At 48.0% G+C, this 27,010-nt stretch overlaps 2 protein-coding genes across 7 annotated transcripts in view; one reads left to right on the top strand and one right to left on the bottom strand.

Moving 5' to 3' along the window:
- LOC130383196 (adenylate kinase 7-like) overlaps positions 1-27,010 on the top strand; it is a 33,820-nt gene that overhangs the window by 5,134 nt on the left and 1,676 nt on the right. The window contains exons 2-21 of one of the 5 annotated variants that reach the window (XM_056591273.1): positions 8,931-9,090; positions 9,310-9,384; positions 13,688-13,878; positions 14,893-15,075; positions 15,186-15,294; positions 17,680-17,771; positions 18,016-18,126; positions 18,218-18,301; positions 18,501-18,589; positions 19,211-19,301; positions 21,741-21,818; positions 22,023-22,172; positions 22,272-22,400; positions 22,614-22,719; positions 23,796-23,924; positions 24,059-24,124; positions 25,122-25,319; positions 25,639-25,868; positions 26,633-26,791; positions 26,907-26,952. In XM_056591273.1, the coding sequence (XP_056447248.1) occupies positions 13,798-13,878; positions 14,893-15,075; positions 15,186-15,294; positions 17,680-17,771; positions 18,016-18,126; positions 18,218-18,301; positions 18,501-18,589; positions 19,211-19,301; positions 21,741-21,818; positions 22,023-22,172; positions 22,272-22,400; positions 22,614-22,719; positions 23,796-23,924; positions 24,059-24,124; positions 25,122-25,319; positions 25,639-25,868; positions 26,633-26,791; positions 26,907-26,945 (2,124 nt within the window). In that variant the 5' untranslated portion in view covers positions 8,931-9,090; positions 9,310-9,384; positions 13,688-13,797 and the 3' untranslated portion in view covers positions 26,946-26,952. Of the gene's footprint in view, positions 1-8,930; positions 9,385-13,687; positions 13,879-14,892; positions 15,076-15,185; positions 15,295-17,679; positions 17,772-18,015; positions 18,127-18,217; positions 18,302-18,500; positions 18,590-19,210; positions 19,302-21,740; positions 21,819-22,022; positions 22,173-22,271; positions 22,401-22,613; positions 22,720-23,795; positions 23,925-24,058; positions 24,125-25,121; positions 25,320-25,638; positions 25,869-26,632; positions 26,792-26,906; positions 26,983-27,010 lie in introns of all 5 variants that reach the window. The other 4 variants (XM_056591274.1, XM_056591275.1, XM_056591277.1 and 1 more) reach the window with 4 other exon arrangements.
- On the bottom strand, positions 4,649-10,386 carry LOC130383198 (amine sulfotransferase-like). 2 transcript variants are annotated; one of them, XM_056591281.1, is made up of 6 exons: positions 10,076-10,386; positions 8,910-9,118; positions 8,080-8,206; positions 7,864-7,958; positions 6,400-6,580; positions 4,649-5,405 (listed from the first exon to the last, which is right to left on the bottom strand). In XM_056591281.1, exons 1-6 carry the CDS (start codon positions 10,380-10,382, stop codon positions 5,182-5,184), a joined length of 1,143 nt encoding a protein of 380 aa, XP_056447256.1. In that variant the 5' UTR covers positions 10,383-10,386; the 3' UTR covers positions 4,649-5,181. The 2 variants fall into 2 exon arrangements, with proteins under 2 accessions (XP_056447256.1, XP_056447257.1); XM_056591282.1 differs by lacking the exon at positions 10,076-10,386 and having other exon boundaries at positions 8,910-9,300.

A 27,010-nucleotide genomic window follows, 5' to 3' on the forward strand; every position in this document is an offset into this window, starting at 1 on the left:
TAAACCCCTTCGCGGGCCTGATCCGGCCCGCGGGCCGTACGTTTGACACCCCTGCCCTAAAGGATTAACACTGTCTCAAAATTATAATAAGTAATCTAAGAAGTTGAAAACCTTTTTCAAACAATTTTAGAGCCATGTTTTTCCTGTGATAGAATGTTACATCATGGTTGGCTTGAATCCCACATTAGTTAATATGAAGACAACAAGTTAGTGAATGGAACCAAAGTTACCCTGAGACAGACAGCGGAGCCAGGGGGTGACTTCTGTTCAGCCCGTGACGCAGCGATGAATCAGGACAAAGGAAGGTGGTGCACTCTCATGCGCAAGCGGTTCTAGGGGCCCTGGTATGGGTGGAGGTATAGATAGGGGCCCTATGGGTGGAGGTAGATAGGGGCCCTATGGGTGAAGGTAGATAGGGGCCCTATGGGTGGAGGTAGATAGGGGCCCTGGTATGGGTGGAGGTAGATAGGGGCCCTGGTATGGGTGGAGGTATAGATAGGGGCCCTGGTATGGGTGGAGGTAGATAGGGGCCCTATGGGTGGAGGTGTAGATAGGGGCCCTATGGGTGGAGGTAGATATAGTGGCCCTGGTATGGGTGGAGGAAGATAGGGGCCCTGGTATGGGTGGGGGTAGAGATAGGGGCCCTATGGGTGGTGGTACAGGGGCCCTGGGATCGGTGGAGGTAGATTGGGGCCCTGGGATGGGTGGAGGTAGATAGGGGCCCTGCTATGGGTGGAGGACCTAATTATGATTAGTAATTAATTCACCGAGGTCATCATATTGTCTTCGTCTGTACCCGGGCATTTTTAGCAGCCTATTTAAGTGCCTCTTACTTAGAATAACTCCGTGCCTTACAGCAAGTGACTTGAGGTTGTCATTGCTCATTCCGAGGTTAAAATAGAACGATATCTTGTCCATAGCTGACATAAGTCTAACCCCTGCTGCAACAATAGACAACACAGCACACAATCCTTTTATAATTGTTAATTCGTGGCCACAACATAATTATCTCGTTCCCACAAATTAATAAACTGTGGCCACAAAATAATTATCTTGTTCCAACGAATTATTAAACTGTGGCCTGAAAATAATTATCTTGTTCCCACACATTATTAAATTATGGCAACAAATTATTGAATTGTTCCCACAGATTATTAAGTCATGCAAACAGATCATTATGTCGTGCAAACAGAATTCCTTTTTTTCACCAGATGTTACTAGAGGGGCCTGCGTTTCCTTCTGTATCAGGTAAATTGGTGCAATATACATTTTTATTTTAAACAAATCCTGAGAGAATCTTCATTACAATTCTAAGCAAGAAAATCGTGATTTGATGAAGAATCGTCTATTTTACTCTAATCTAAACGTATTTTCAATCAGTTGCCCCCATGTAGTATGGTAGCAGTTGTCCTACGTTAAGATTAGAGGGAGAGAGAGTTGAGGTTACGGCGGGTGGTGCCAATGTGGGGACTAGAGAGGAGGGGGGGAGAGGATGTTACGATACCCATTTGGTGAGACTCCAATACTTAGAATAGCATAATTGTACTCCATTCGTTTGGCACTGCATCCAGTAATTCTGTCTGTGCTTCCGGGGAACACACTCCATTAATCCATAACCATAATTCGGTAACCTCAGACATCCCACACTTTCTATTGTAATGTAAGTGAAGATGTTTATTGGAATTAATCAGTGCAATATACTCAAGTTAGTACTGTAATTACTTCTGGTGAACAATTATTATTACCCATGCCCATGCAGGATTAACTGACACCATTTCATCTTTTATGCGTCAACATTTTCCTTTTTGCTGAATCTTTTTAACTGTTATTTAAAAGCGTTAGTGGATGTCACCTTAACAAAGACCGTTGAGGCCTTCCTGTCAGTGTGATAAATACCCGTCACTATTCGGGGGGGTCCCCATCCCCCGATTTTTGCTCAATACCGATCCCTAACCCTAACCCTCTAAATGCTCTCAATATGTAGTAGGCCTATAACATGGGACAACAACCAACCACAAGGCCTACATAACCATGCAGTATGCCCAGAGCCCTTCTAAGGACAGCCTCTGCACTCTCCATTGAACCCCATTGTATCGAACTTGGTTGCAGTTCCATTATGATTCCACTGGGGGTGATCGCCTGAGTGCAGATTGAACGGGGGTCTATGGGACTAGACGGCTAAATGTATCTCTTTCACCTGCTTGTCGCTGAAATATCTCAGATTTTATTGTAGATTCCGCAAGTTCAATATAGATTATAGTTCAAAAGTCAAATTAATGAGTATGTTGTTTCTTACAGTTTGGGCCGTTGTTGACCGTAAACGCTAGCATTCTGCTAATGAATGCTGATTGGTCAGGGACGGACTTGCGACTGATCACGACCAGAGACCCCGCTTGATGGCATCTGAAGCTGAATCAGAAACATTATCTTAAAGGTCCCATGGCATGCTATTTCATGGATGGTGCAGAATTACAGCCACTACGAGCCAGTCGCACATTGAGCTTTCCCCAAATGCGGCGTTTCGGTGCCTGTAGGTAGGGTGTGGCCCTGAGCAGCTTGCGGCCACGGTACCATGCGCTCTGTTTACAGTGGATGTATCGCAATGGCGAGGCGCACACAGCCTTTAGCCGTGTTCTGTAAATATTCTAAAACACTCCGGGTGCTCCGCCGGGAGTCCTGGAGCTCTATATCTAAATAATGTCATATAATTAGATATGTATATCATATAATATATATTATCACGACTGCGTCGGGTTCTCCGACGTCTCTGGTTCTTCCACGTCCACATCAATCTGAAGTAGACTGAACCACGACATTGTGGAGAAATGGCTTGTTGACTGCGGTTGTCTCCCACCGGAGCCTCGCTGCCGAGGCAGCGGGCAGCGCTTAGGCACCTCCGCCTCCTGCAGCGCCGAGGCGGTGGTCCCTCGGCAGCGGGGAGCGGGGCTCCAGCGGGAGACATTTGCGGGAAACAATCCCTTTCTCCTCCATGTCGTGGTTCATGTACTTCAGGGAGTCAAAGCCAAAGTTTCTTTCCCCCAATTCCTTCTCAACCATGGCTGAGATAACCCCCACTACGAGTCCGTTGTGGATATACCAGAGACGAGAGTCCGACATGTTATGCACCAAAACACCAACAGCAGAACGGTTATCCAAATAACAAGGAAGTGTACAACACTTGCGTTACAGTCCTGGAGTATGGAGTCAGAACAGTCTCATTATTAATGAATGCACAGAGAAGGATTCACAAATGTATTTTGTGATTTATACATAAATGACTCTCTTCTCACAAATACATTTCAATGCACACACAAATGGATATCGGCATGTATAAATGTAAAATAAATCCATAAACAAAAATAAGTTTCACAAACATATTTCTGATCCACACACAAATATGTCTTGTTTTAAATAAAGGTAATATAAATCCATAAATATATTAATTTAAAAAAGATTTGCAATTTTCATCAAAAATGTATTTGGATGTTGTTACATTTATGTACAAACTGTTAAACTTGAATTTACAAGACGCTTTTCATTTGTGAGCTTGTTTGCATTTGTGTGTGAAACTGTCTGCATTTATGTGTGGATTTTTGAGACTCTCCTGACTTCGCTAGATTCACAAATGCATTTTTTTCAACAAGGAACTCTCTGTAGCCAATCAGATGCCTCCCTCGTTTTCAGCCAATCACATGGCTGCAGTTCCGACCTCTGAGTCCAGCCTCCGAGCCTCCCGGTTCTCTGTCAAATGTCTACTCTATCGGAAAGAACATGGTTTTTTGAATGATCGTACATAACAATCTCTAGGTGGTGAAGAAGTAAATGCTGCGTCACGACACTTTTTCCATCTAATTTCGACTGGGTTTTGGGATTATCGGTGCCGTTAAAGTAGTAAACGGCACCGACGTAAAAACCCAGTCACAGAAGTCATGTGGTTGACTGAAAACGAGGGAGGCATCTGATTAGCTACAGAGACTTCCTTGTTGAAAAAAATGCATTTGTGAATCTAGCGACGTCAGGAGAGTCTCAAAAATCCACACATAAATGCAGACAGTTTCACACACAAATGCAAACAAGCTCACAAATGAAAAGCGTCTTGTAAATTCAAGTTTAACAGTTTGTACATAAATGTAACAACATCCAAATACATTTTTGATGAAAATTGCAAATCTTTTTTAAATTAATATATTTATGGATTTATATTACCTTTATTTAAAACAAGACATATTTGTGTGTGGATCAGAAATATGTTTGTGAAACTTATTTTTGTTTATGGATTTATTTTACATTTATACATGCCGATATCCATTTGTGTGTGCATTGAAATGTATTTGTGAGAAGAGAGTAATTTATGTATAAATCACAAAATACATTTGTGAATCCTTCTCTGTGCATTCATTAATAATGAGACTGTTCTGACTCCATACTGGAGCTCTATATCTAAATAATATCATATAATACATAGATATCTATATTATTCAATGCATATTATCACGGCCAAAAGCTGTGTGCGCCTCCAGACGATATTATAAATCTCAAACGACTGTCGGGTTCTCCGATGTCTCTGGTTCTTCCACGTCCACTATGTAACATGCTTGTCTCTGGCATGAACATAAACCGGGGAGGCCACACGCAGGGTAAAGGAATAACAATTTTTTTATTACATGAGATTTAACAGAAACTAAGGTAATGGGATGTGGTGTAAGTCAGTGATATGTGATGTAACCTAAAGTGTGGTGTGAGATCAGTCATGGGAACAACCAAACAGAGCCTAACGCCAGCGGAGGAGAGCAGCCCCCTGGGTGTCGGCACGGCAGGCCTTTTCTACCTCACCCATCAGCAGGGTCATTGCACACACCTGAGACCTGCACACAATAAAGAGCGGTGACAGAACAGGCAAGCAGCACAAATGGGCGGAGCCTCGAGAGACCCGCCTAGGTGGTTACATATCCCCTCGAGAGACCCGCCTAGGTGGTTACATATCCCCCCCTTAAAACAGAAGCCCACCTATGTGGGGGGCCACTATTCCAACTACAAAACACAGCATTAATAAACACTGTATTTTTAACCCCACGTGATTAAACTAACCCAACTCCCGAAGTACCAACCAACACATACAACACTTCCAGGGCCATGGGCAATTTTTGTTTCTGTATTTTTTGATAAAATTTGAGAGCCCCCTCAGATTTTCTTTTTGAGGCTTTCAGTGGGTCTCATGGGTAAATCGACAGGGTCGAGGCCGCCGGACCCCCCCTGTATTTCGCACACTGCTTCCTGTCCCTTGTGGCCCACTGGGATGTCCCAGCTGAAGTTCAGCTGCAGGTCCTTCATTCTTTCATTGTAGACTCTGTCGAAGCGCTCACTCTGTGCCACTGTCAGGGCGTTCTTCCAGTCGCCGATGGTCCCTGACACGGAAACAGCATGAGAAGGGGTGACAAAGTGGGACCAGTAACGGAGAATTAAGTGACCAATTCAGCTTACTATTTTGAGAATTGGGGGCAGGCCATATTAGCATATTCATAGATCCTGGAACAGCAAATTAGGCTGAAGATGTGGAGTTACATGCAAGGCATTTAAAGTGGCGTGGGGATTTTATGGAAGACATTAAGAAACAGGAAAAATAAGCAAGAAAGCTTCACACTCTTATCTTTTGTACGATTTCTAATCCTATCCGTGCCACATATTTGAAAGCCCTTGTGTGTAGTAGTTGTGTATATATTTAAGTTGGGTCATCCATTGGAGTTAACAAAGGTTAAGAAAATTAAGGTTGCCCTATATTTTACGGTTCACCAATAGGTTGTGATAAGCTGTACATTGTATCAAATAACACAAAAACAAGAAATATGTTCCTTATTTTAACAAACACAGTTATACTTTAGTTATGCTCCATACACCTAACTTTCGCTGGAATAAGAAACCGAATATCATGCCGTATTAGACCCATAATATACTATTACCTAATTATAATTAGGTTAGATTATACCAGATTATACCAAATTACCCTCTAATAAAGTAAAATAAGATTCAAGTGGGAAATAAAGATGGATTTCAGTTGTTGTAATGTGTCACAAATCACTTATAATGTCCAAGAAGGGTTTAAAAGTAGGAAATAAAGATGCAATGAATAATTTGGTATACTACTCCATAATATGGCTTTAAATATGTGGCATCTATTTAAAACATAATTGTGTTGAATGGTGTCTCATAAGGGTATAAAATGTTATAATAAACAACATATTTATAGTTTTTACTTCCAAAAGTTTGGAAATTCTTTAGAAGGATGGGGTCAACCTTTGTGGGATATGGCAGTGTAGAATGGATCATTAGTATAAAAGCAGTTTTCTAAACTTCTATTTTACCGCATCGAGAGCCGCTGTTGACTCGCTGGCTTTGGTTTACCTTTCCTCATGAACTGGCCCTTGTTCCTGTCCTTGATGTGTTTGGTTAAGAACTCATAGTTGGCTTTGTCATCTTGCTTCATGTTGTTGAAGGTCACCTTCTCGATGATGGCATCAATGGCGGCGTCTGGCAGATTCTTGCCAACAAACTCACACAGACGCACGACCACAGACCTCAGGTCCTAACCCATAGAGCAAATAGAATGACTACGGTCACACCAAAGGACTCATGAGCAGCCAGAGCAGCCAGCAGCCATTCCTCTCCAATGGCTACCAGGAGCAGCGGCTACCGTAGCAGCAGTAATCGGCGCAGTGTCCAGAGCGCCTTTAATCGATCCACCTCCACCTAGCAGAGTTGGTGCCAACACATTCTCACTTCCAGTTTGTCAGAAATCAATTCTTTTTTGGGTCTTTTGGCGTTAACTGCTGACGCAAAGGTTGTCCTTTTGCGTCTTCATTCGACGCAGGGGGTGTTCAACTCCCTTTCAAATCGCTCCACGGCAATATCTGACGCCAAGGGAAAGCTCTCCCGCAAATCTTTTTTTCTCCTTTGATTGGTTATTTATTTGGCACTGAAACGGGTTAAGGTTAGTGTAGTAGTGGTTAGGGATAGGGTCAGGGTAGTAGTGGTTAGGGTTAGGGTTGTAGCGGTTAGGGTTAGCCAGGATATTACCAGACCAAGGTCAATCGTAGATTGCACGTTGGTCTGGCTAACCTGCTGCCCTTTCCTTCAACTCAAGAGGCGTAATCATCGGGCCTAACTGTACGCAATTGGCTGCTTGCTGCCGCTTCCCTGTCGTCCTTGTTTTAAACCAGCCAATAGCGCGTCAGGGGTAGGGAGAAGCCAGTTTGGTGATTGGCTCCCGCAAAAACGTATTGAAAGCAGAAAGAAATGTATTGCTCTTCTCCATATCCTTCTCCGGTTGCGCACTTGGAGGGATTACATTGTAATGACTTGAAAACCCCCTGCGTCGAATGAAGACGCATAAGTACACCCTTTGCATCAGCAGATAATGCCAAAAGCAAAACTTGATGACGAACTTGGAGTGAGAATGTGTTGGAAGTGGCCACCAAAAGCAGATCTGGATTGAATTTTCTCCAGTGCGAAATTCGAACAAACCTGGATTAGAATCCCATCCACAGTTTCCATTTGCTATAATCAAGTCTGTTTGTCTACCAGAAAACAAACGTAGGCGCGACCACAAACGTGATGTTGATTTCTGAAGGTCAAGGTCAAACTCCTTGCTTGCGGAAGCATTTTTTTTCTAACAATATGACTGATTCGTTCAGTAGATTAAATTCAACATGATTCAGAATATGTGGCCATCTATTCAAAGCCTTTGGACTGCAGCACTGCTCCAGCAGCTAGCGGCCACAAGCACCAAATAATTTTTAGGTGGGACCCCCCAGTAAGGGAACTATGATATGGATGTGTGGTTGGGTCTGTTTGTCACAGAGTGATTACCTTGATCATGTCTTCATAGTGGAGGAATAGGATGTTGTACTTGTCTTGATTGGCGTACCATCCTTTAACATGGTCAAACCAACAGCCTCCCATCACTGGTGGACATAGAAACATAAAATATTCAAGATGGGACGGAGAGACGCTAAAACGATAAGAAGAATCATCGGTCAAAAGGGTCCTCCAGTCTATTCCTGCTTGTCTTTGTGAGTCACTCACTCCTTCCACTGATGAAGTTGTCGAGCATCTCGTTGAAGTGTTCTGCGTCCTCCAGATTCTTGATGATCTTTGTAAAGTGAAAGTAGGACACCATTGCGTCTTTTGGATTCCTGGAAACATAAATGACCTGAAGAGAGAGTGAACCGTAATCGATTACGTTGTGGGTGTTTGCATGCGTATTGTGTCTGTGTGCATCTGTAACAGAGGTTGGTTTGGAAATGTTTGCCCTGAATGCAAATCAACCGATAAATCCTTTATGTTAGTGTTCAATGGTCATTCGTTGGATGAACATTTTGACTATCACTTCCAATGTCGATGTTTGAGCGTTATTACCGAATTATTTGGGCTGGCAACTTAACCCGTTTAAACTAATGATTGCAATCAACACATAGATTCAATTCGCCCCCTTGATCGCTTATGTCCCAGAATGAAACCGTAACAGGTTGACACAATAATACTTTGATGATGGCTGCAAATTATCGCTTTTCATGATCATTTGATGATCGCTGCAAAACAAACTTTTGTATCAGCTTCATGTGTTCAGTCATGTATTCATGTACTTCATAACTTCTCGCCATGGTTGTGTCCAGGGAGTATGGCCATGTATGGAGTAACTCATTAAATAACTCTTTTATATAGTTGAATTAAAACTTTTTAAAGTATTTCTTTCTCGTCAGTTTGACCCAGTGGTTTACTCTTCCACCACATGTGCAGAGGTTATTGCACTGCTAGATTTGGGTTCATAGTTTACAATAGTTCATGCCCGTGTTTGTGCACCAGCCACACATGCACTGGATGTGGATGTGTGTGCGCACGCAGCCTCCCCTGACCTTGGCCTTCTTCTTCTGCAGGCCGCTTGGCACCAGGTGCTCCTGCAGGTGGGAGCAGAAGAGGCGTGGGGAGCGGCGAATGGCATAGGTGGGCGTGCCTTTGGGCTGGTACTCTAACCAGGGCATCCACCTAAAGGTGGGGGCGTCCTTCAGCTCGGGGAAGTCCTCCTCAAAGATCAGGGTGATGATTCTCTGGGTCCATACGGTCCCTAGGGATATTTATTTTCCATATCAAAACAGAAAAAACATTACACGCTACACGCAGACTGCATCTATGGTCCAGTGGCGTGTTCTTCTGTGAGGTCAATCCTGAGGGAATGTTTTTGTAGCTTCTATGAATAAATGAAACTTAAAAAGGATTGAATCTTTTCCCATCCCCCCTGGCTCTGGCTGGGTCCAGTTGGTCACCAGAAGCTCTTTATCTCTTTGCCATTGACACCTCAACGTGCGAGACTCGACTTCCAGTGCTTCGAAGGTACGAAAGAAACATATTGCATTTGAAAGATTGATTCATGTGTTTATCAAGGCACATATTCAAATGTAAGTCACTTGTCTTTTGTCCTCTGAGTCATTTATCGCACAGTTGGGGTAGATGCTCGTTTTGCAGAAAAGTTCACGTTCATATGTTAAGTAATTAAGATTGATTTATTCTTAGTATGTGTAGTCTGTATGGACATTTTACAGGTATATTTTAACAATATTAGCAGACAACGTTGCACTTGTTGTGCAATGCTAAATATTGTGCAACATTGCACAACATTTTTCATGAGTTAAATCAGTTTGGGGTATTAGCACAGTATCCAATATCGACTTATAACATAATTGGTATAAGGCCAAAGTAGGCCAAAGTATAAGTGGTCAAGTATGTGTGCTGTGCTTTACTGCCTTTCAATTATCACATATATTGTGATTGATACTATTAAATATAAATTTCAAGCAGTCTTCTAGCGTTCTTTTGTTTTCAATGAAAAGTAATAAAGGTCAACTTCTACATGCTTCCAAAAACATTAGAACATTTTATCACTGAACAATGGGGAATCCTTATTAACTGTAAGAACACTATATAAGCATTTAAATGTAATTTCGCAGTATGAAATACGAAGTGATCCTCAGGTCTGATGTAACACATTTTAATTGCTGCCAAATATTATATCTGAGATTGTCACCTGATTTGGGGAAAGTCACAAGGTAAACGTCATCATCTCTGACTTCGAATTGCGGCAAATCTTCAATAAATTCCTTTGAATGAATTTTGTCCAAATGAAAAACATTCCCTTTGTACTCGAGAAGAGTATCACCGAATAGTTTGTATTCTTGTTGAGCCATTGCTTCGTTGCATGCAGTTCTGTGCAGTGAGTTGGAGAACAGAGCTTTAAATAAGACACTCGTCGAGGCATAATTTATGACTATCCACACCTCCACAACAGGGTCATACAATACCAAGGTCAAGATGGGGGATTCGACCATCCCCATCAAACATTGCCAATTTTACTTTTTAATGTTTACCATTCAGGGGGGGGGGGGGTGTGTGTGTGTGTGTTTGTGGAGAGTAAAGCAGGTGAATGGGCCCTTGGTGTGAGCACACACAGTGTGCACCCACTGTTCCCGCACAAGGTTGCAACATTGGAGCACCCAACACTCACTATCTACACCCATATTCCCACACATTTCACCCTCTGTCTTGCGGGAACCAAGCTTGGGGATCTGACACTATAAAAAATCTCTGTCAGCGTGGTTCAATACCACAACTGATCAAGATGGCAAAGCGATTCTCTGTTCAGACTGCCTTACAGTTGATATTTGAAGAGACAGAGGGTTTTGATGGTGATGCTGAGGAAACAGTTTCAGAAAGTGAGGATAACATTTCTGAAAATTCAGAGTCTGAACCTTGAGTTTGAAGAGGAGGATCAGCATCAGCCAGCTCCGAAACGTAAAAGACAAATACACAATATACATAATACATAATAATATAAAACACAATATACATGCAACCAGTGCAAAAAATACATATGCAATACACACACAGTGAGACTCTGCCCCTTATGTGTGGTATAGACTGATATACGTATAATGGCTGTGTTCAAAGGCTTTAATGTGTTGTTCAGACAGATGTTATTGAGTATGTTTAAATTTCTAATGATGTTGATAATTTCCCAGTTATGCCTGTTTTATGATGCATTTCCTTATTTTATTACATGCTAATACGAAAATAAACAAAAACGAGTGGCACCTCTATTCATAAATGTGATTTAACAAAGGTAAAGGGAACAAATTTAACATATGTGTTGTTTATATTACTTGCAATTGGGTTGAAGTAACCATTTGGTGAGTATTTAAAAAAAAAGTTAGATTATGTTGAATTAAAAGGCCTAAAATGCAATGGGTCCACCAGACCCAGCAGCACCTCCTGTGCAACAAAAAAACGAACACCCTATGAGGGTTAATATGAAGACAACAAGTTAGTGAATGGAACCATACACTCAAAAAAATGATTTTTTGCCATAATAAACTTTAAGCTTAACATTTAAATTAAACCTGTTTAAAGTAAATACATCATATATTATATTCATCCATATTCATTAAATACAACATAAACCAGTTCAATAGGAAATTAAATCTGATTTATTCACATTAAGTCTATTTAATCGTTTCACTGGAATTCATTGGATCCACCTGAAGCACGCGGGCACACCACTCTTTCATTCCCGAATAGACCTCGTGCTGATGAATGGACCGAGTTTGGTAAGCTTTTTATCCGTTTAAGTTAACTAGAAACCGATTATTTATTAGATGTCCACATGTTTAATGGGGAACATTAGAATAGATGTTCTGTTACTGAATATAAGCGTTTCTTTATTCATTTAGGCGAGTTATCTAGCACTGTAACTAGCACTAGCTAACTATTTAGCTAACTAGCTGGGTAACCTGGCTAGGAAAATAGTCATGAAACACCATAAATATGCTATTGCTTTCACAATGGTATCGCAAATCCCTTGGCTTATGTTGTGCAACGGCTTGTGCCCTTAGCATTTAGGCATGGTTTACGTCAGGTGGCTAGCACTACGACATTGGGTCTGCCAAAGCATTTAGCTAGCTATCGTATTTCGCATGTCCCCGCGATTGACTGGCTCCTGGCCGTTAAGGTGGAATCGAGGGAGTGGTTGCCGACCGTACACGTCCAGCCGTTGCGTAGGGAGTGAGAGCCTGTTGTCGGGAGTGTACTGGTAATCTATGAAAACGTGGTTGTTTTGATAAAACACAGTTCGAATATATGCTATACTTTGCCATCTCCAAATGTATTAAAACGTCCAAAGATGCCATATTACCACAGTTTTGGACGAGAGTTGGTAATGACGGCTGTTGGGGGGGGGGGGGGGGGGGTGCATGCCCATGGACTTACATTTATCGTCTCGTGTGAATTGTCACTTATAGCCTACTTTTCCTCAATTTTCATATTCAGGTATTCTCTCTTTGGATTTACTTTGTGAAAACCAGGGCAACCTCTTAATAGTAAGTATTAGTGGCATTTTTTGTTGGGTTTTCTCTACTAAAATATTGATCAGCTAATCTGTCCCTTCCACCCTTTATTTTTTTTCTGCAGGTTTGATGATGACGACCTAATTTGAGCTCAGCGTTATTCTTGTAATTTAGTGCTCTTCAGATCACACTAACAGTTGCCTCTGGATCAATCTCCTAATCTACTAATGTGTACAACTGTCAATAAATGTATTTGTTTTTTATTTTTTTTCCAAATTCCTTTCCAGGCTCCTTGTTCTCGTAATAAATATGGATAATTGCTCTAATGTATGTCCTACCTTCTTATTTCTTCGCAAAATGATATTTAACTTGTGTTTTTGTAAACAGTGATAGCTGAATTTCAGCAGAATACGAAAACTGAGGTACAGTGAAGACTATTTAAGCCCAAAAGTTAAAATGTATGCATTTCAATTACATGACAATTTTCCATCTATTTTGATCACATAACTCCAATGTAAAAAATGACATTTCAATCCATCTTTATTAATCATGTTCATGTAATCTAACCAAATACATTGGGTTTATGCATAATACCTGAGTAAGTCCAATTTAATTGATTAATGTTGAGTTTATCTATTTTATTCATGTTGAATGAACATGATTAATAAACATGGATTGAAATGTCATTTTTTACATTGGAGTTATGTGATCAAAATAGATGGAAAATTGTCATGCAATTGAAATGCATAAATTTTAACTTTTGGGCTTAAATATTTTTTTGAGTGTAGGGGCCCTGCTATGGGTGGAGGTAGAAATAGGGGCCCTGCTATGGGTGGAGGTAGATAGGGGCCCTGCTATGGGTGGAGGTAGATAGGGGCCCTGCTATGGCTGGAGGTAGATAGGGGCCCTGCTGAAGGCACCAAGGTGATATGCTTGCCATTTATTAATGGCTGACGTGTCACATGGCTAACTTAAAGCGCTAACTGAGTCAGACTCGGACCAAGAGACCATTTGAAACCCACTGACCATTTCGAAACGGCACTTATCCAATACTGAGGCGAGCAGGCAGGGCAGGATATATATTTTTTTATCAAACAAAAGTAAGCTCTATATGAATGAAATGTGTTTAGAATTCCGAAAACACCGTCTGATACGTTCAGCACTCAAATAAGAATAATGGTCATTCGTTAATTTATATATTTCTATATACATTCTTTTACTCTCATTATCACTTTTGTCGCACCCTGTTGATGAGGTATTTACTAAATTGCTTATCTACTGCTTCCCCGGCCGGAACACAGCTCGCGTTCTGGGGCCCTGCCCTGGTGGCCTCTGCCTAACAACGGGATGTGGACACGCTGCGTAGCAACAGGACGTGGAGACGCCAAACACTCGACCGCCAGCTCCAAGGATGGCGGAACAGGGAGTGACACGGACCAAACGGGTTTTTATTAACAACTTAGACCTATACTCTTCAAATGTAATCGCCAAGGTAAGGGGCTTGGAAATGCAAATGTAAGTATTTGTTATCCAACGTATGATGCCGGCTACCCTACTGAAGGGTCGTTTAAACGTGGGTTAAACTGTGATAGGATGGTCGACATTTCTAAGCGAGGGATAACTTCCAGCGAGTCGGTCCTTATGGTGAAATAAACCCCCACAGGGGGACGCTCCTCCCCGAACACCTCAGCCATGGTATAACGCTCAGGTGTGTGTACCCAGTGGTGGAGTGGTACCGGGAGGGTCTGAGCGTTCCCTAACCGGGAGTGTTACCGGGAGGGGCGGAGTAGTACCGGGGTGGTCGGAGTGTTGACGGGATTGTTACCCGCCGGTGGAAAAGCGCCAAAAGAGGTGAAATCCTCGGAGTTAAAGCAGGGAGTTAGGAGTTAAGCATAAGTTGGCAACATGCAAAGTTCCATGTTGTCACATTTCTAATACAAGTTTTCCCCAATTTATTTGATCACTAGCTGGCCAGCCTGCATCGCGGTATATGGGAATAGGCTAAATGAATAATATGAAAATGAGCAGATTTTAGACAAAGTAGCTAGTTAACCTTCAGTATGATTTATCAGTACAGAATCTGTTGTATGGTGGTAGCATGTATGTAGCCACATAATGTTTTATTGTGATGCTGATGAGACATGGCTAGGAGGTAGCAGAGAGGTTTGCACACTGCACATTGCTATGAGTATGTGGTAACTGGGCAGAGTAATTTAAAACATGTTAATCCGCTCGTCCACTAGGTGGCAGCAACTCTCTGTTGTTACGGTTGAGTTAACCTACAGTAAAGCACAGAAAATGATCAATCAGTGATGTGCCCCGGTTTTGCCTTGTTAAGTTAATCTGCACACTGTGTTCGTCAGGAACGAAAAGAAGCCCCTTCAATGTGCAATAAGAAGCCTCCCGTGAGACAGAGTGCAACAACGGATAGGGTGCCGTTTCTAGGAGCAAGTTGTAATATTGTAGGAAATCACAGTAAATGTGCTTATCTGTGATACCTGTGCAGTGTTTGTACTCTTACGGAGAGAGGGCCCCCCTGGTGGATGATGGACAGACTGCGCCCAAGGAATATGATGAACTCACTGAGGTATCTCAGTCGGACCACAACAACAAGTGCACCTTTGAGATCGTCGGCACGGTTACCGGCAAATCTGGGACTAAACGGCCGCACGTGCTTGAAGAATATGATGTAAGGAATAACAACTTACGGACACAACTGTACCATGTTCAGAAACACTCTTAGGATAACTTGGCTTCAGACTTTGAAAAGAGATGGTTTTCGTGTGTGTGTGTGTCCAGCCACTACAAAGAGGAGAGCTTCTTGACAGACTGATGGACTGTGACGTCATCGTCTTCAACGTCAGCGAGCAGGCGGCCGGAGTCGACGACGCCTCCTGGGCTGTCTCAGGTACGGCAGACAGACAGACAGCTGTCTCAGGTACGGCAGACAGACAGACAGCTGTCTCAGGTAGGGCAGACAGACAGACAACTGTCTCATGTACGGCAGACAGACAGCTGGTTCTGGAGGCCCTCCCGTGTCACTGCTCTCCCCGTTAGAGGCCCTGGGTCTACCCTCTCCCCGTTAGAGGCCCTGGGTCTACCCTCTGCCCCGTTAGAGGCCCTGGGTCTACCCTCTCCCCGTTAGAGGCCCTGGGTCTACCCTCTCCCCGTTAGAGGCCCTGGGTCTACCCTCTCCCCGTTAGAAGCCCTGGGTCTACCCTCTGCCCGTTAGAGGCCCTGGGTCTACCCTCTGCCCCGTTGTAGGCCCTGGGTCTACCCTCTCCCCGTTAGAGGCCCTGGGTCTACCCTCTGCCCCGTTAGAGGCCCTGGGTCTACCCTCTCCCCGTTAGAGGCCCTGGGTCTACCCTCTGTCCTGTTAGAGGCCCTGGGTCTACCCTCTGCCCGTTAGAGGCCCTGGGTCTACCCTCTGCCCCGTTAGAGGCCCTGGGTCTACCCTCTCCCCGTTAGAGGCCCTGGGTCTACCCTCTGTCCTGTTAGAGGCCCTGGATCTACCCTCTCCCCGTTAGAGGCCCTGGGTCTACCCTCTATCCCGTTACAGAGGGCCTGGGTCTACCCTCTCCCCGTTAGAGGCCCTGGGTCTACCCTCTATCCCGTTAGAGGCCCTGGGTCTACCCTCTCCCCGTTAGAGGCCCTTGGTCTACCCTCTCCCCGTTAGAGGCCCTGGGTCTACCCTCTGCCCGTTAGAGGCCCTGGGTCTACCCTCTCCCCGTTAGAGGCCCTGGGTCTACCCTCTATCCCGTTAGAGGCCCTGGGTCTACCCTCTATCCCGTTAGAGGCCCTGGGTCTACCCTCTCCCCGTTAGAGGCCCTGGGTCTACCCTCTGTCCTGTTAGAGGCCCTGGGTCTACCCTCTCCCCGTTAGAGGCCCTGGGTCTACCCTCTCCCCGTTAGAGGCCCTTGGTCTACCCTCTCCCCGTTAGAGGCCCTGGGTCTACCCTCTGCCCGTTAGAGGCCCTGGGTCTACCCTCTCCCCGTTAGAGGCCCTGGGTCTACCCTCTATCCCGTTAGAGGCCCTGGGTCTACCCTCTATCCCGTTAGAGGCCCTGGGTCTACCCTCTCCCCGTTAGAGGCCCTGGGTCTACCCTCTCCCCGTTAGAGGCCCTGGGTCTACCCTCTGTCCTGTTAGAGGCCCTGGGTCTACCCTCTGCCCCGTTAGAGGCCCTGGGTCTACCCTCTGTCCCGTTAGAGGCCCTGGGTCTACCCTCTCCCCGTTAGAGGCCCTGGGTCTACCCTCTATCCCGTTAGAGGCCCTGGGTCTACCCTCTGTCCCGTTAGAGGCCCTGGGTCTACCCTCTCCCCGTTAGAGGCCCTGGGTCTACCCTCTGTCCCGTTAGAGGCCCTGGGTCTACCCTCTCCCCGTTAGAGGCCCTGGGTCTACCCTCTCCCCGTTAGAGGCCCTGGGTCTACCTCTGTCCTGTTAGAGGCCCTGGATCTACCCTCTCCCCGTTAGAGGCCCTGGGTCTACCTCTGTCCTGTTAGAGGCCCTGGGTCTACCCTCTATCCCGTTAGAGGCCATGGGTCTACCCTCTGCCCGTTAGAGGCCATGGGTCTACCCTCTGCCCGTTAGAGGCCCTGGGTCTACCCTCTCCCCGTTAGAGGCCCTGGGTCTACCCTCTGCCCGTTAGAGGCCCTGGGTCTACCCTCTCCCCGTTAGAGGCCCTGGGTCTACCCTCTATCCCGTTAGAGGCCCTGGGTCTACCCTCTCCCCGTTAGAGGCCCTGGGTCTACCCTCTCCCCGTTAGAGGCCCTGGGTCTACCCTCTATCCCGTTAGAGGCCCTGGGTCTACCCTCTGTCCTGTTAGAGGCCCTTTGTCTACCCTCTGCCCGTTAGAGGCCCTGGGTCTACCCTCTGTCCCGTTAGAGGCCCTGGGTCTACCCTCTCCGTGTTATAGGCCCTGGGTCTACCCTCTGCCCGTTAGAGGCCCTGGGTCTACCCTCTATCCCGTTAGAGGCCCTGGGTCTACCCTCAAGATGACAGGATGTTGCATCGTTCAGGGACAGGAAACAAGGCTTTATCCCCACGGCGCAGACTCATTTGATTAATTTGATCCAACTTGATCCAAATTTCTTCGACCTCCTTGGACCAGATTTCCCTGTATGCTTCAACTTCAGCTTATTATTTTATTGTTATTATGTTCTATTCTCAATGGTGCTGGTGATTACTGCAAGGATTCATTGACTTCCAAATGGAAATAAGAAATCTATTCTAGGCTGTTTCTATTCCTTGAGTCACCTGTCTTAATAATTGTGTTATGTTATGTTATACCCTCCAGAGCTCCACCGTAACATCGATACGTTTGATGGACCCAAGATATTTATCCTCATATCCTCCGTGATGACTTGGGCACTCAGCAGGCCGCTTGCTGTGAGTCGAGAAGAGTCTAAGATCGGATATATGTGGGACACAGAATATATGCATCCGATTTTAGAGCCAACTGTGTAAATGTAAATGTGTATTGATTCCTAAAATTTTCTTCTTCCTTTCACCTATTGAGTGCACATTAAATCGATAAATTAGTCAAATCCATCGACTTGATGCAGACACTTGAGACTGATTCTATCATGAGAGATGCTCCAGCTGTGGTTTAAGGGGCTGTGTTTTGTCTCAGGATGATCCAGAGTTGCCCTTCACTGACGAAGACTACAGGAAGAGAAGAGCGCATCCAAACTTCAAAAAGCACATCGACCTGGAGAAGCTGGTGGTTAAAATGGGCAAAACGGTCAGTCCAACGTCCCGTAGCAAACGTCTCCTGCTTGAAGCATTTTTTCCGCGGTGGATCCGTTGTCCACGGTCCCTGTCTCTGGTTCCAGAGGAGGAGGAGCTTCTGCACGTACGTGGTGGCGTCTGGACTTCAGTACGGGATGGGAGAGCAAGCCTTCCACCCGCTGTTCAAGGTCAGAGCGGAACCACCTCCTCTCTCTTACATACAGCCTCCATATCAAGTAGTGCATGTCAGAGTTATTATTGTAGCACCTTTAAACCCAATCTAGTCCATTCTGAAGACCTTTTGATTGTTTTCTAAAGGTCACTGCTGTGTCAGTGCTGGTTTAGTGTTGGGTGAGGGTATTGGTTAACCTGTGTGTGTTCCCCCAGATGTCCTGGGTAGGAGAGGAGCCCCTCATACCTGTGTTTGGAGGAGGGGCCAATGTGTTGCCCACCATTCACATACATGACCTGGCCAGGTGGGTCCTATCCTTTTATTGAGTCTTTAATCTCTTTGAAAGAATATTGAATGATTTGAGTCGAATACAATCCAATGGACCCCATTCATCAAAGCATCAAGTGGTTCTGTGATGAGGAGTAGGAGGAAAAGGACTGATGACACAGCTATGAGAGGACTCCGAGAAGTAGGCTTAGGGTTGATATAATTTTTACCGAATTCAAATCCAAACCCAAATCCAGGTCCACTAATAGGGAACGTGAGCTGGGTTTAGACCGTCGTGAGACAGGTTAGTTTTAGGTCCAGGGAAATAATACTTATATTGGAATATGCAACATAGAGACACCAAACCAGGCCAAATGGTTTAAAGAAATCAATATAAAAGCGCTATAAAAAACGGATCAATTATTATTTTTATTATTAATATAATAGCTCAGAATTCAAATTAACTGAATCTATCTCCACCAATCAGTGGCCACCATTGGTGAGTTGATGGGCGTGGCTGGATTTCTCTGATGTGTCGTGCTCACACGTGTGTGTGTGTGTGTGTGTGTGTGTGTGTGTGTGTGTGTGTGTGTGTGTGTGTGTGTGTGTGTGTGTGTGTGTGTGTGTGTGTGTGTGTGTGTGTGTGTGTGTTTCGTAGCGTGATCCAGAATGTGATCCACCTCATGCCCAAGCCGTGCTACCTACTGGCCGTGGACAACTCCCAGTACACCCTGGAGGACATCGTGAAGGTCTGAACCCCCAGCCCTGGTCCTGTGGTTGGGTTCATCTTCACCTTAAAGGGACTGGACCCAACCGTTAAAGGGACTGGACCCAACCGTTAAAGGGACTGGACCCAACCGTTAAAGGGGCTGGACCCAACCATTAAAGGGACTGGACCCAACCGTTAAAGGGACCCAACCATTAAAGGGACTGGACCCAACCATTAAAGGGGCTGGACCCAACCATTAAAGGGACTGGACCCAACCGTTAAAGGGACCCAACTATTAAAGGGACTGGACCCAACCATTAAAGGGGCTGGACCCAACCGTTAAAGGGACTGGACCCAACCGTTGAAGGGACTGGACCCAGCCGTTAAAGGGACTGGACCCAACCGTTAAAGGGACTGGACCCAACCATTAAAGGGACCCAACCATTAAAGGGACTGGACCCAACCATTAAAGGGGCTGGACCCAACCATTAAAGGGACTGGACCCAACCATTAAAGGGACTGGACCCAACCATTAAAGGGGCTGGACCCAACCATTAAAGGGGCTGGACCCAACCATTAAAGGGGCTGGACCCAACCATTAAAGGGGCTGGACCCAACCATTAAAGGGACTGGGCCCAACCATTAAAGGGGCTGGACCCAACCGTTAAAGGGGCTGGACCCAACCGTTAAAGGGGCTGGACCATTAAAGGGACTGAACCATTAAAGGGGCTGGACCCAACCGTTAAAGGGGCTGGACCCAACCGTTAAAGGGGCTGGACCCAACCGTTAAAGGGGCTGGACCCAACCGTTAAAGGGGCTGGACCCAACCGTTAAAGGGGCTGGACCCAACCATTAAAGGGACCCAACCATTAAAGGGACTGGACCCAACCGTTAAAGGGACTGGACCCAACCGTTAAAGGGACTGGACCCAACCGTTAAAGGGGCCGGACCCAACCATTAAAGGGACCCAACCATTAAAGGGACTGGACCCAACCATTAAAGGGGCTGGACCCAACCATTAAAGGGGCTGGACCCAACCGTTAAAGGGACTGGACCCAACCTTTAAAGGGGCTGGACCCAACCGTTAAAGGGGCCCAACCGTTAAAGGGGCCCAACCATTAAAGGGACCCAACCATTAAAGGGACCCAACCATTAAAGGGACTGGACCCAACCATTAAAGGGACCCAACCATTAAAGGGGCTGGACCCAACCGTTAAAGGGGCCCAACCATTAAAGGGACCCAACTATTAAAGGGACTGGACCCAACCATTAAAGGGACTGGACCCAACCATTAAAGGGACCCAACCATTAAAGGGACTGGACCCAACCGTTAAAGGGGCTGGACCCAACCGTTAAAGGGGCTGGACCCAACCGTTAAAGGGACTGGACCCAACCGTTAAAGGGACTGGACCCAACCGTTAAAGGGGCTGGACCCAACCTTTAAAGGGGCTGGACCCAACCGTTAAAGGGGCTGGACCCAACCGTTAAAGGGGCTGGACCCAACCGTTAAAGGGGCTGGACCCAACCGTTAAAGGGGCTGGACCCAACCGTTAAAGGGGCTGGACCCAACCGTTAAAGGGACTGGACCCAACCATTAAAGGGACCCAACCATTAAAGGGGCTGGACCCAACCATTAAAGGGGCTGGACCCAACCATTAAAGGGACTGGACCCAACCATTAAAGGGACTGGACCCAACCGTTAAAGGGGCTGGACCCAACCGTTAAAGGGACTGGACCCAACCGTTAAAGGGACTGGACCCAACCGTTAAAGGGGCTGGACCCAACCGTTAAAGGGGCTGGACCCAACCGTTAAAGGGGCTGGACCCAACCGTTAAAGGGGCTGGACCCAACCGTTAAAGGGGCTGGACCCAACCGTTAAAGGGGCTGGACCCAACCGTTAAAGGGGCTGGACTGAACCATTAAAGGACCCAACCATTAAAGGGACTGGACCCAACCATTAAAGGGACCCAACCATTAAAGGGGCTGGACCCAACCGTTAAAGGGACTGGACCCAACCGTTAAAGGGGCTGGACCCAACCGTTAAAGGGACTGGACCCAACCGTTAAAGGGGCTGGACCCAACCGTTAAAGGGGCTGGACCCAACCGTTAAAGGGGCTGGACTGAACCATTAAAGGACTGGACCATTAAAGGACTGGACCCACAGAGGTGGTGCTAGCGCTGTTAGGGGGCAGAAGCTGCCTCTGTCAGCAAGTTGATGACCTTTTTAGAAGCTGCCACAAACGTATCTTCTATTTGATATAGAGGCCGCAGGTTTGCAGAGACCTGGTGAGTTGTAACGTTGAATGTATGCAATGGGCAAAGAATACAACCATTGAAGGTTAAATTCTGTATTCACTCTGAAGAGGAATGTAAAACTGGGAAAGGGTTGGTCGTGTCCCTGTAGCTCTCTGCTGCTGATCTCCAGTGGACCCTGCTGGCTGTTGATCCATGGATGTTCTGTTGTGCTCCCCCCTCCTAGTCTATAGCCTTGGTGCTCGGACCAAGGGAGACTCAGAACAGGCCCTTCGAGGAGGCCTTCCTCATAGCAGACTTTACAGTAAGTTCATACTCTCACACATGCTACAGCGTTCTCCTGTCAATTATGATTTTTTTTGCAATTACATTTTTATAATTCTAACTAGATAAATATTATCCCACCTTTATTTGAACTGTTTTTTAGTAGTTTAATCTCATAATTTGACAATAGATAAAGATGTAGGGATATACAAACCTTGCAGTACTCTGAAACTGCCGATCACAGCAGATGGAGCTGGACTCCCTGTCGGCCGACCTCCGCCTGGAGGCGGTGTGCGTGAAGGAGCTGCTGCCCTTCCGCTGGGAGTGTGAGGCGGGCATGGTGGACAGCATGGAGCTGCTGGTGGAGCAGTACCGGACCACCAGGGGCCTGCTGGTAGGCTCTGGGAGCACCGCCGCCGCACGCTGTACGACACGGGGAAACGCCTCCTGGTTCTGACCTGTGTCCCCCGCCGTGTCTCCGGACGTTCCTCAGCCCGTGCGCGTGTGCATCCTGGGACCCCCCGCCGTGGGGAAGAGCTCTCTGGCCCGCAGGCTCTGCCGTCAGTACCGGCTGAACCACGTCACCGTGCAGACCGTCGTCTCCCAGAGCCTCGCCCACCTGGTGAGGTACCCCCGAGACGCAGGAAGGAACACACGCAGATACGCATCAACGCACACACACACTCATGCATATATACACAAGCACACACTGTACAAACACATATACCGAGCGTACACACATACACACACACACACTAACTCACAAGCACACACACTGGCGCCGAGTACCATCCATGCTGCTCAGGACTCGGCCAACCTCCAGTCCCACCGACAGGAGGCGGCGGTGGAGCGGGGAGGGGCGGACCCGGAGGCCAGAGGCTCAGCGGCCGAGGCACAGAGGCTCCTGGAGACCCTCAAAGAGAACATGCAGCAGAATGAAGGTAAGTCTGAGGCCCCCCCCCTCAGCCTCCGAGGCCTGCCCCCTCAGCCTCCGGTCTGAGGCCCCCCCCCTCAGCCTCCGGTCTGAGGCCCCCCCCCTCAGCCTCCAGGGCCCGCCCCCTCAGCCTCCGGGGCCCGCCCCCTAAGCCTCCGGTCTGAGGCCCGCCCCTTAGCCTTTGGGGCTAACTAGCTTAGCAGAGAGAAGGAGGCCAACTCCCAACACACCCCTTGAACCTTTGAATCGGCTCCAATTCTCAAAGGATCCTCCAGGAGCTGGGCGGACTGAGGGGTTAAGGTGGAGGCTGTGGGCCTCAGGAGCTGGGCGTACTGAGGGGTTTAGTGGAGGCTGTGTGCGTCAGGAGCTGGGCGGACTGAGTGGTTTAGTGGAGGCTGTGTGCATCAGGAGCTGGGCGGACTGAGGGGTTAAGGTGGAGGCTGTGGGCCTCAGGAGCTGGGCGGACTGAGGGGTTAAGGTGGAGGCTGTGGGCCTCAGGAGCTGTGCGGACTGAGGGGTTAAGGTGGAGGCTGTGGGCCTCAGGAGCTGGGCAGACTGAGGGGTTAAGGTGGAGGCTGTGGGCCCCAGGAGCCGGGCGGACTGAGGGGTTAAGGTGGAGGCTGTGGGCCTCAGGAGCTGTGCGGACTGAGGGGTTAAGGTGGAGGCTGTGGGCCTCAGGAGCTGGGCGGACTGAGGGGGTAAAGTGGAGGCCGTGGGCCCCAGGAGCTGGGCGGACTGAGGGGTTAAAGTGGAGGCCGTGGGCCCCAGGAGCTGGGCGGACTGAGTGGTTAAGGTGGAGGCCGTGGGCCCCAGGAGCTGGGCGGACTGAGGGGTTAAAGTGGAGGCCGTGGGCCCCAGGAGCTGGGCGGACTGAGGGGTTAAAGTGGAGGCCGTGGGCCCCAGGAGCTGGGCGGACTGAGGGGGTAAAGTGGAGGCCGTGGGCCCCAGGAGCTGGGCGGACTGAGGGGTTAAAGTGGAGGCCGTGGGCCCCAGGAGCTGGGCGGACTGAGGGGGTAAAGTGGAGGCTGTGGGCCCCAGGAGCTGGGCGGACTGAGGGGGTAAAGTGGAGGCTGTGTGCGTCAGGGCGCCTGGAGGAGCAGTACCTGCTGACGCTGATGAAGGAGAGGCTGACGTCTGAACCCTGCAGGAACCAGGGCTTCGTCCTGGACGGCTTCCCCAAGACCCAGGAGCAGGCCAGCAGGCTCTTCAGCGGTGAGGCGCCCTGGAGGGGTGAAATCAGTGGCACTTTGATGCTTTAATATGCTATCTGTCTATGTATATATACTGCCATATACAACAGGGTTAATGCCGTTATAATGAAAGCTGCATTGGTTTATGTCTTTCAGCTGAAGAGGACGAATCTGAGGATTCAAAGTCCAAGATGGCTCCCAACGGCGCCGGCATTATCCCAGGTCAGCTGGAGGATAGGAGAATAGGTCCCACTGATCAACGCCGTCTGACCGACAGCGTTTAGGAATAATAATAGCGCTGCGCAAAACAACCATTCCATTTATTCCACCACTCCCTTCTGACACAGCATTCTGTCTTCCATTTGTATATTTATATTTAATGATGAGAACACATGACATCCTGGTGATCAACATCGGCCAAAACGAAATGGCAGGAGTGAGACACCTCACTCCCTGTAGTGAGACACCTCACTACAGGGAGTGAGACGCCTCACTACAGGGAGTGAGGCGTCTCACTCCCTATAGTGAAGTGTCTCACTACAGGGAGTGAGACACCTCACTCCCTGTAGTGAGGTGTCTCACTACAGGGAGTGAGGTGTCTCACTCCCTGTAGTGAGGTGTCTCACTACAGGGAGTGAGATGTCTCACTCCCTGTAGTGAGGTGTCTCACTACAGGGAGTGAGGCGTCTCACTCCCTGTAGTGAAGTGTCTCACTACAGGGAGTGAGACACCTCACTCCCTGTAGTGAAGTGTCTCACTACAGGGAGTGAGACACCTCACTCCCTGTAGTGAGGTGTCTCACTACAGGGAGTGAGGTGTCTCACTCCCTGTAGTGAGGCGTCTCACTCCCTGTAGTGAAGTGTCTCACTACAGGGAGTGAGGTGTCTCACTCCCTGTAGTGAGGCGTCTCACTCCCTGTAGTGAAGTGTCTCACTACAGGGAGTGAGACGTCTCACTCCCTGTAGTGAGGCGTCTCACTCCCTGTAGTGAAGTGTCTCACTACAGGGAGTGAGACATCTCACTCCCTGTAGTGAGGTGTCTCACTACAGGGAGTGAGGTGTCTCACTCCCTGTAGTGAGGTGTCTCACTCCCTGTAGTGAGGTGTCTCACTCCCTGTAGTGAGGTGTCTCACTACAGGGAGTGCGCAGCAGGGGGGATGAGGAGGGTTGGAGTCATGCGTCCTCATCCTCTGTTCTGCCTCCGTCCCCCCGGGCCACAGACTTCCTGTTCTGCCTGGATGCGTCGGACTGCTTCCTGAAGCAGCGGGTGATGAACCTGCCCCAGAGCGCGGTTCAGCGGACGTCCTACACCTATGACCGGTTCCCCCAGCGCCTGGCCCGCTACCGGGAGAACCAGGCGCTGGACGGGACCGCCCTCCACTACTTCAACGACCTGGACATCCTCCCTCATCACATAGGTGTGTGGGTGTGGGTGTGGGTGTGTGTGTGTGTGTGTGTTTGTGGGGGGTTGTTGTCGTCTATACATTATTTACGTCTGAAGGTAATTGGTCACTGAGAGAGCGGGACCCATTGGCCCCTGTAACTCCGCCCCTGTAACTCCTCCCCTGTAACTCCTCCCCTGTAACTCCTCCCCTGTAACTCCTCCCCTGTAACTCCTCCCCTGTAACTCCGCCCCTGTAACTCCGCCCCTGTAAGTCCTGTTACTCCGCCCCTGCAATTCCCCCCCCTGTAACTCCGCCCCTGTAACTCCGCCCCTGTAACCCCTCCCCCCTCCAGGGATCACGGACCCCGAGGACGGGGACTACCTGCTGGCCGTGGAGCAGGTGGTCCGGGCCGTGGGCCCCCCTAGGCACTACGGCCCCAGCAGCCAGGAGCTGGCGGAGGTGGAGGCGGGGGCCAGGAGGAGGGCGGAGGAGGAGCTGACGCGGCGGGCCCAGGCCCGGGCGGAGGAGGAGCGGCAGGAGGAGGAGGAGGAGGAGCAGCGGGCCAGGCGCTGGGAGCAATGGGTGGGGCCTGGCGCTGTCTGAGCACTGCTTTACTCCCTGTAACCCTAGCCCGGCCTCAGCACCTTAACGGACATTCAGGTCACTGCTGTACTCCCTGTAACCCTAGCCCGGCCTCAGCACCTTAACGGACATTCAGGTCACTGCTGTACTCCCTGTAACCCTAGCCCGGCCTCAGCACCTTAACCCTAGCCCGGCCTCAGCACCTTAACGGACATTCAGGTCACTGCTCACCGCTTGTCTTCTAAGCTCTTTACTCTTTGCCAGGCTTGTCATGGTGTCATTATTGTGACACAGGTACGACTCGGACTCCCTTTAAATCACCGGTGTTTGCGCTAGTGGGGCTCCTCAAAGGTTTTGTCGTTGGACTTCGTTTGACGTGCTCCTTAAGCAAACAGTGACCTCTGACCTCTTGTTAACATAGGCGTGCAGCCCTGACAATGGGCGCATACGTCTTGGGTTTATTGTATACTCTTATTTCTACTTCATCTCGTCAATCACCATGGTCCTGTTTCTGTCCCAGAATGCCTTCCAGTAGATATATAGTTGCTGGACCCGTCCGGCAAAATTATATTTTATTTCAGTTTTATTGAATTACAAAACATTTATTATTCTCAAACCTAGCTCTGTAGTGTGGGGATGAGGGCCCGGGCCAGGGCTGGTGACCCGTGGCCCGACGCCCAATCGTATCCCACAGAATAAGGCGTCTTTAGGGATGGTGTTCCTTAATCAACATCGGTGACGTGCTTCATGGTGTCGTTCTCCAGCGCACCGTGTGGGACGCTGAGCAGGACGAGGCGAGGGGCGTGGGGGAGGCCGAGGAGCGGGCGTCCAGGCGGTACCTCCTGGAGCACGTGATGCCCACCTTGAGCCCCGGGCTGCTGCTGCTCTGCACGCAGCGTCCGGAGCACCCCGCCGACTTCCTGGTGCGGAGGTTATGTCGTAGCTCATTACTGTGGCTCATGTTCTACGTTGTACCTAGTTAGGTCCTTAAGACATTCTGTACAGCATCTCATGTCTTTGTTTTCCCCTTTCTTTCAGGCTGAATACTTGTTCACCAACAACCCGATGAACTACTGATGCTAAGGTGTAGTAATGTCACAGGTCACTTTTTAAGGTAACAATTTCAAATATTTTTATTTCGG

Source organism: Gadus chalcogrammus, chromosome 5 (assembly GCF_026213295.1).
Source record: "Gadus chalcogrammus isolate NIFS_2021 chromosome 5, NIFS_Gcha_1.0, whole genome shotgun sequence".
Classification (NCBI taxonomy): domain Eukaryota; kingdom Metazoa; phylum Chordata; class Actinopteri; order Gadiformes; family Gadidae; genus Gadus; species Gadus chalcogrammus.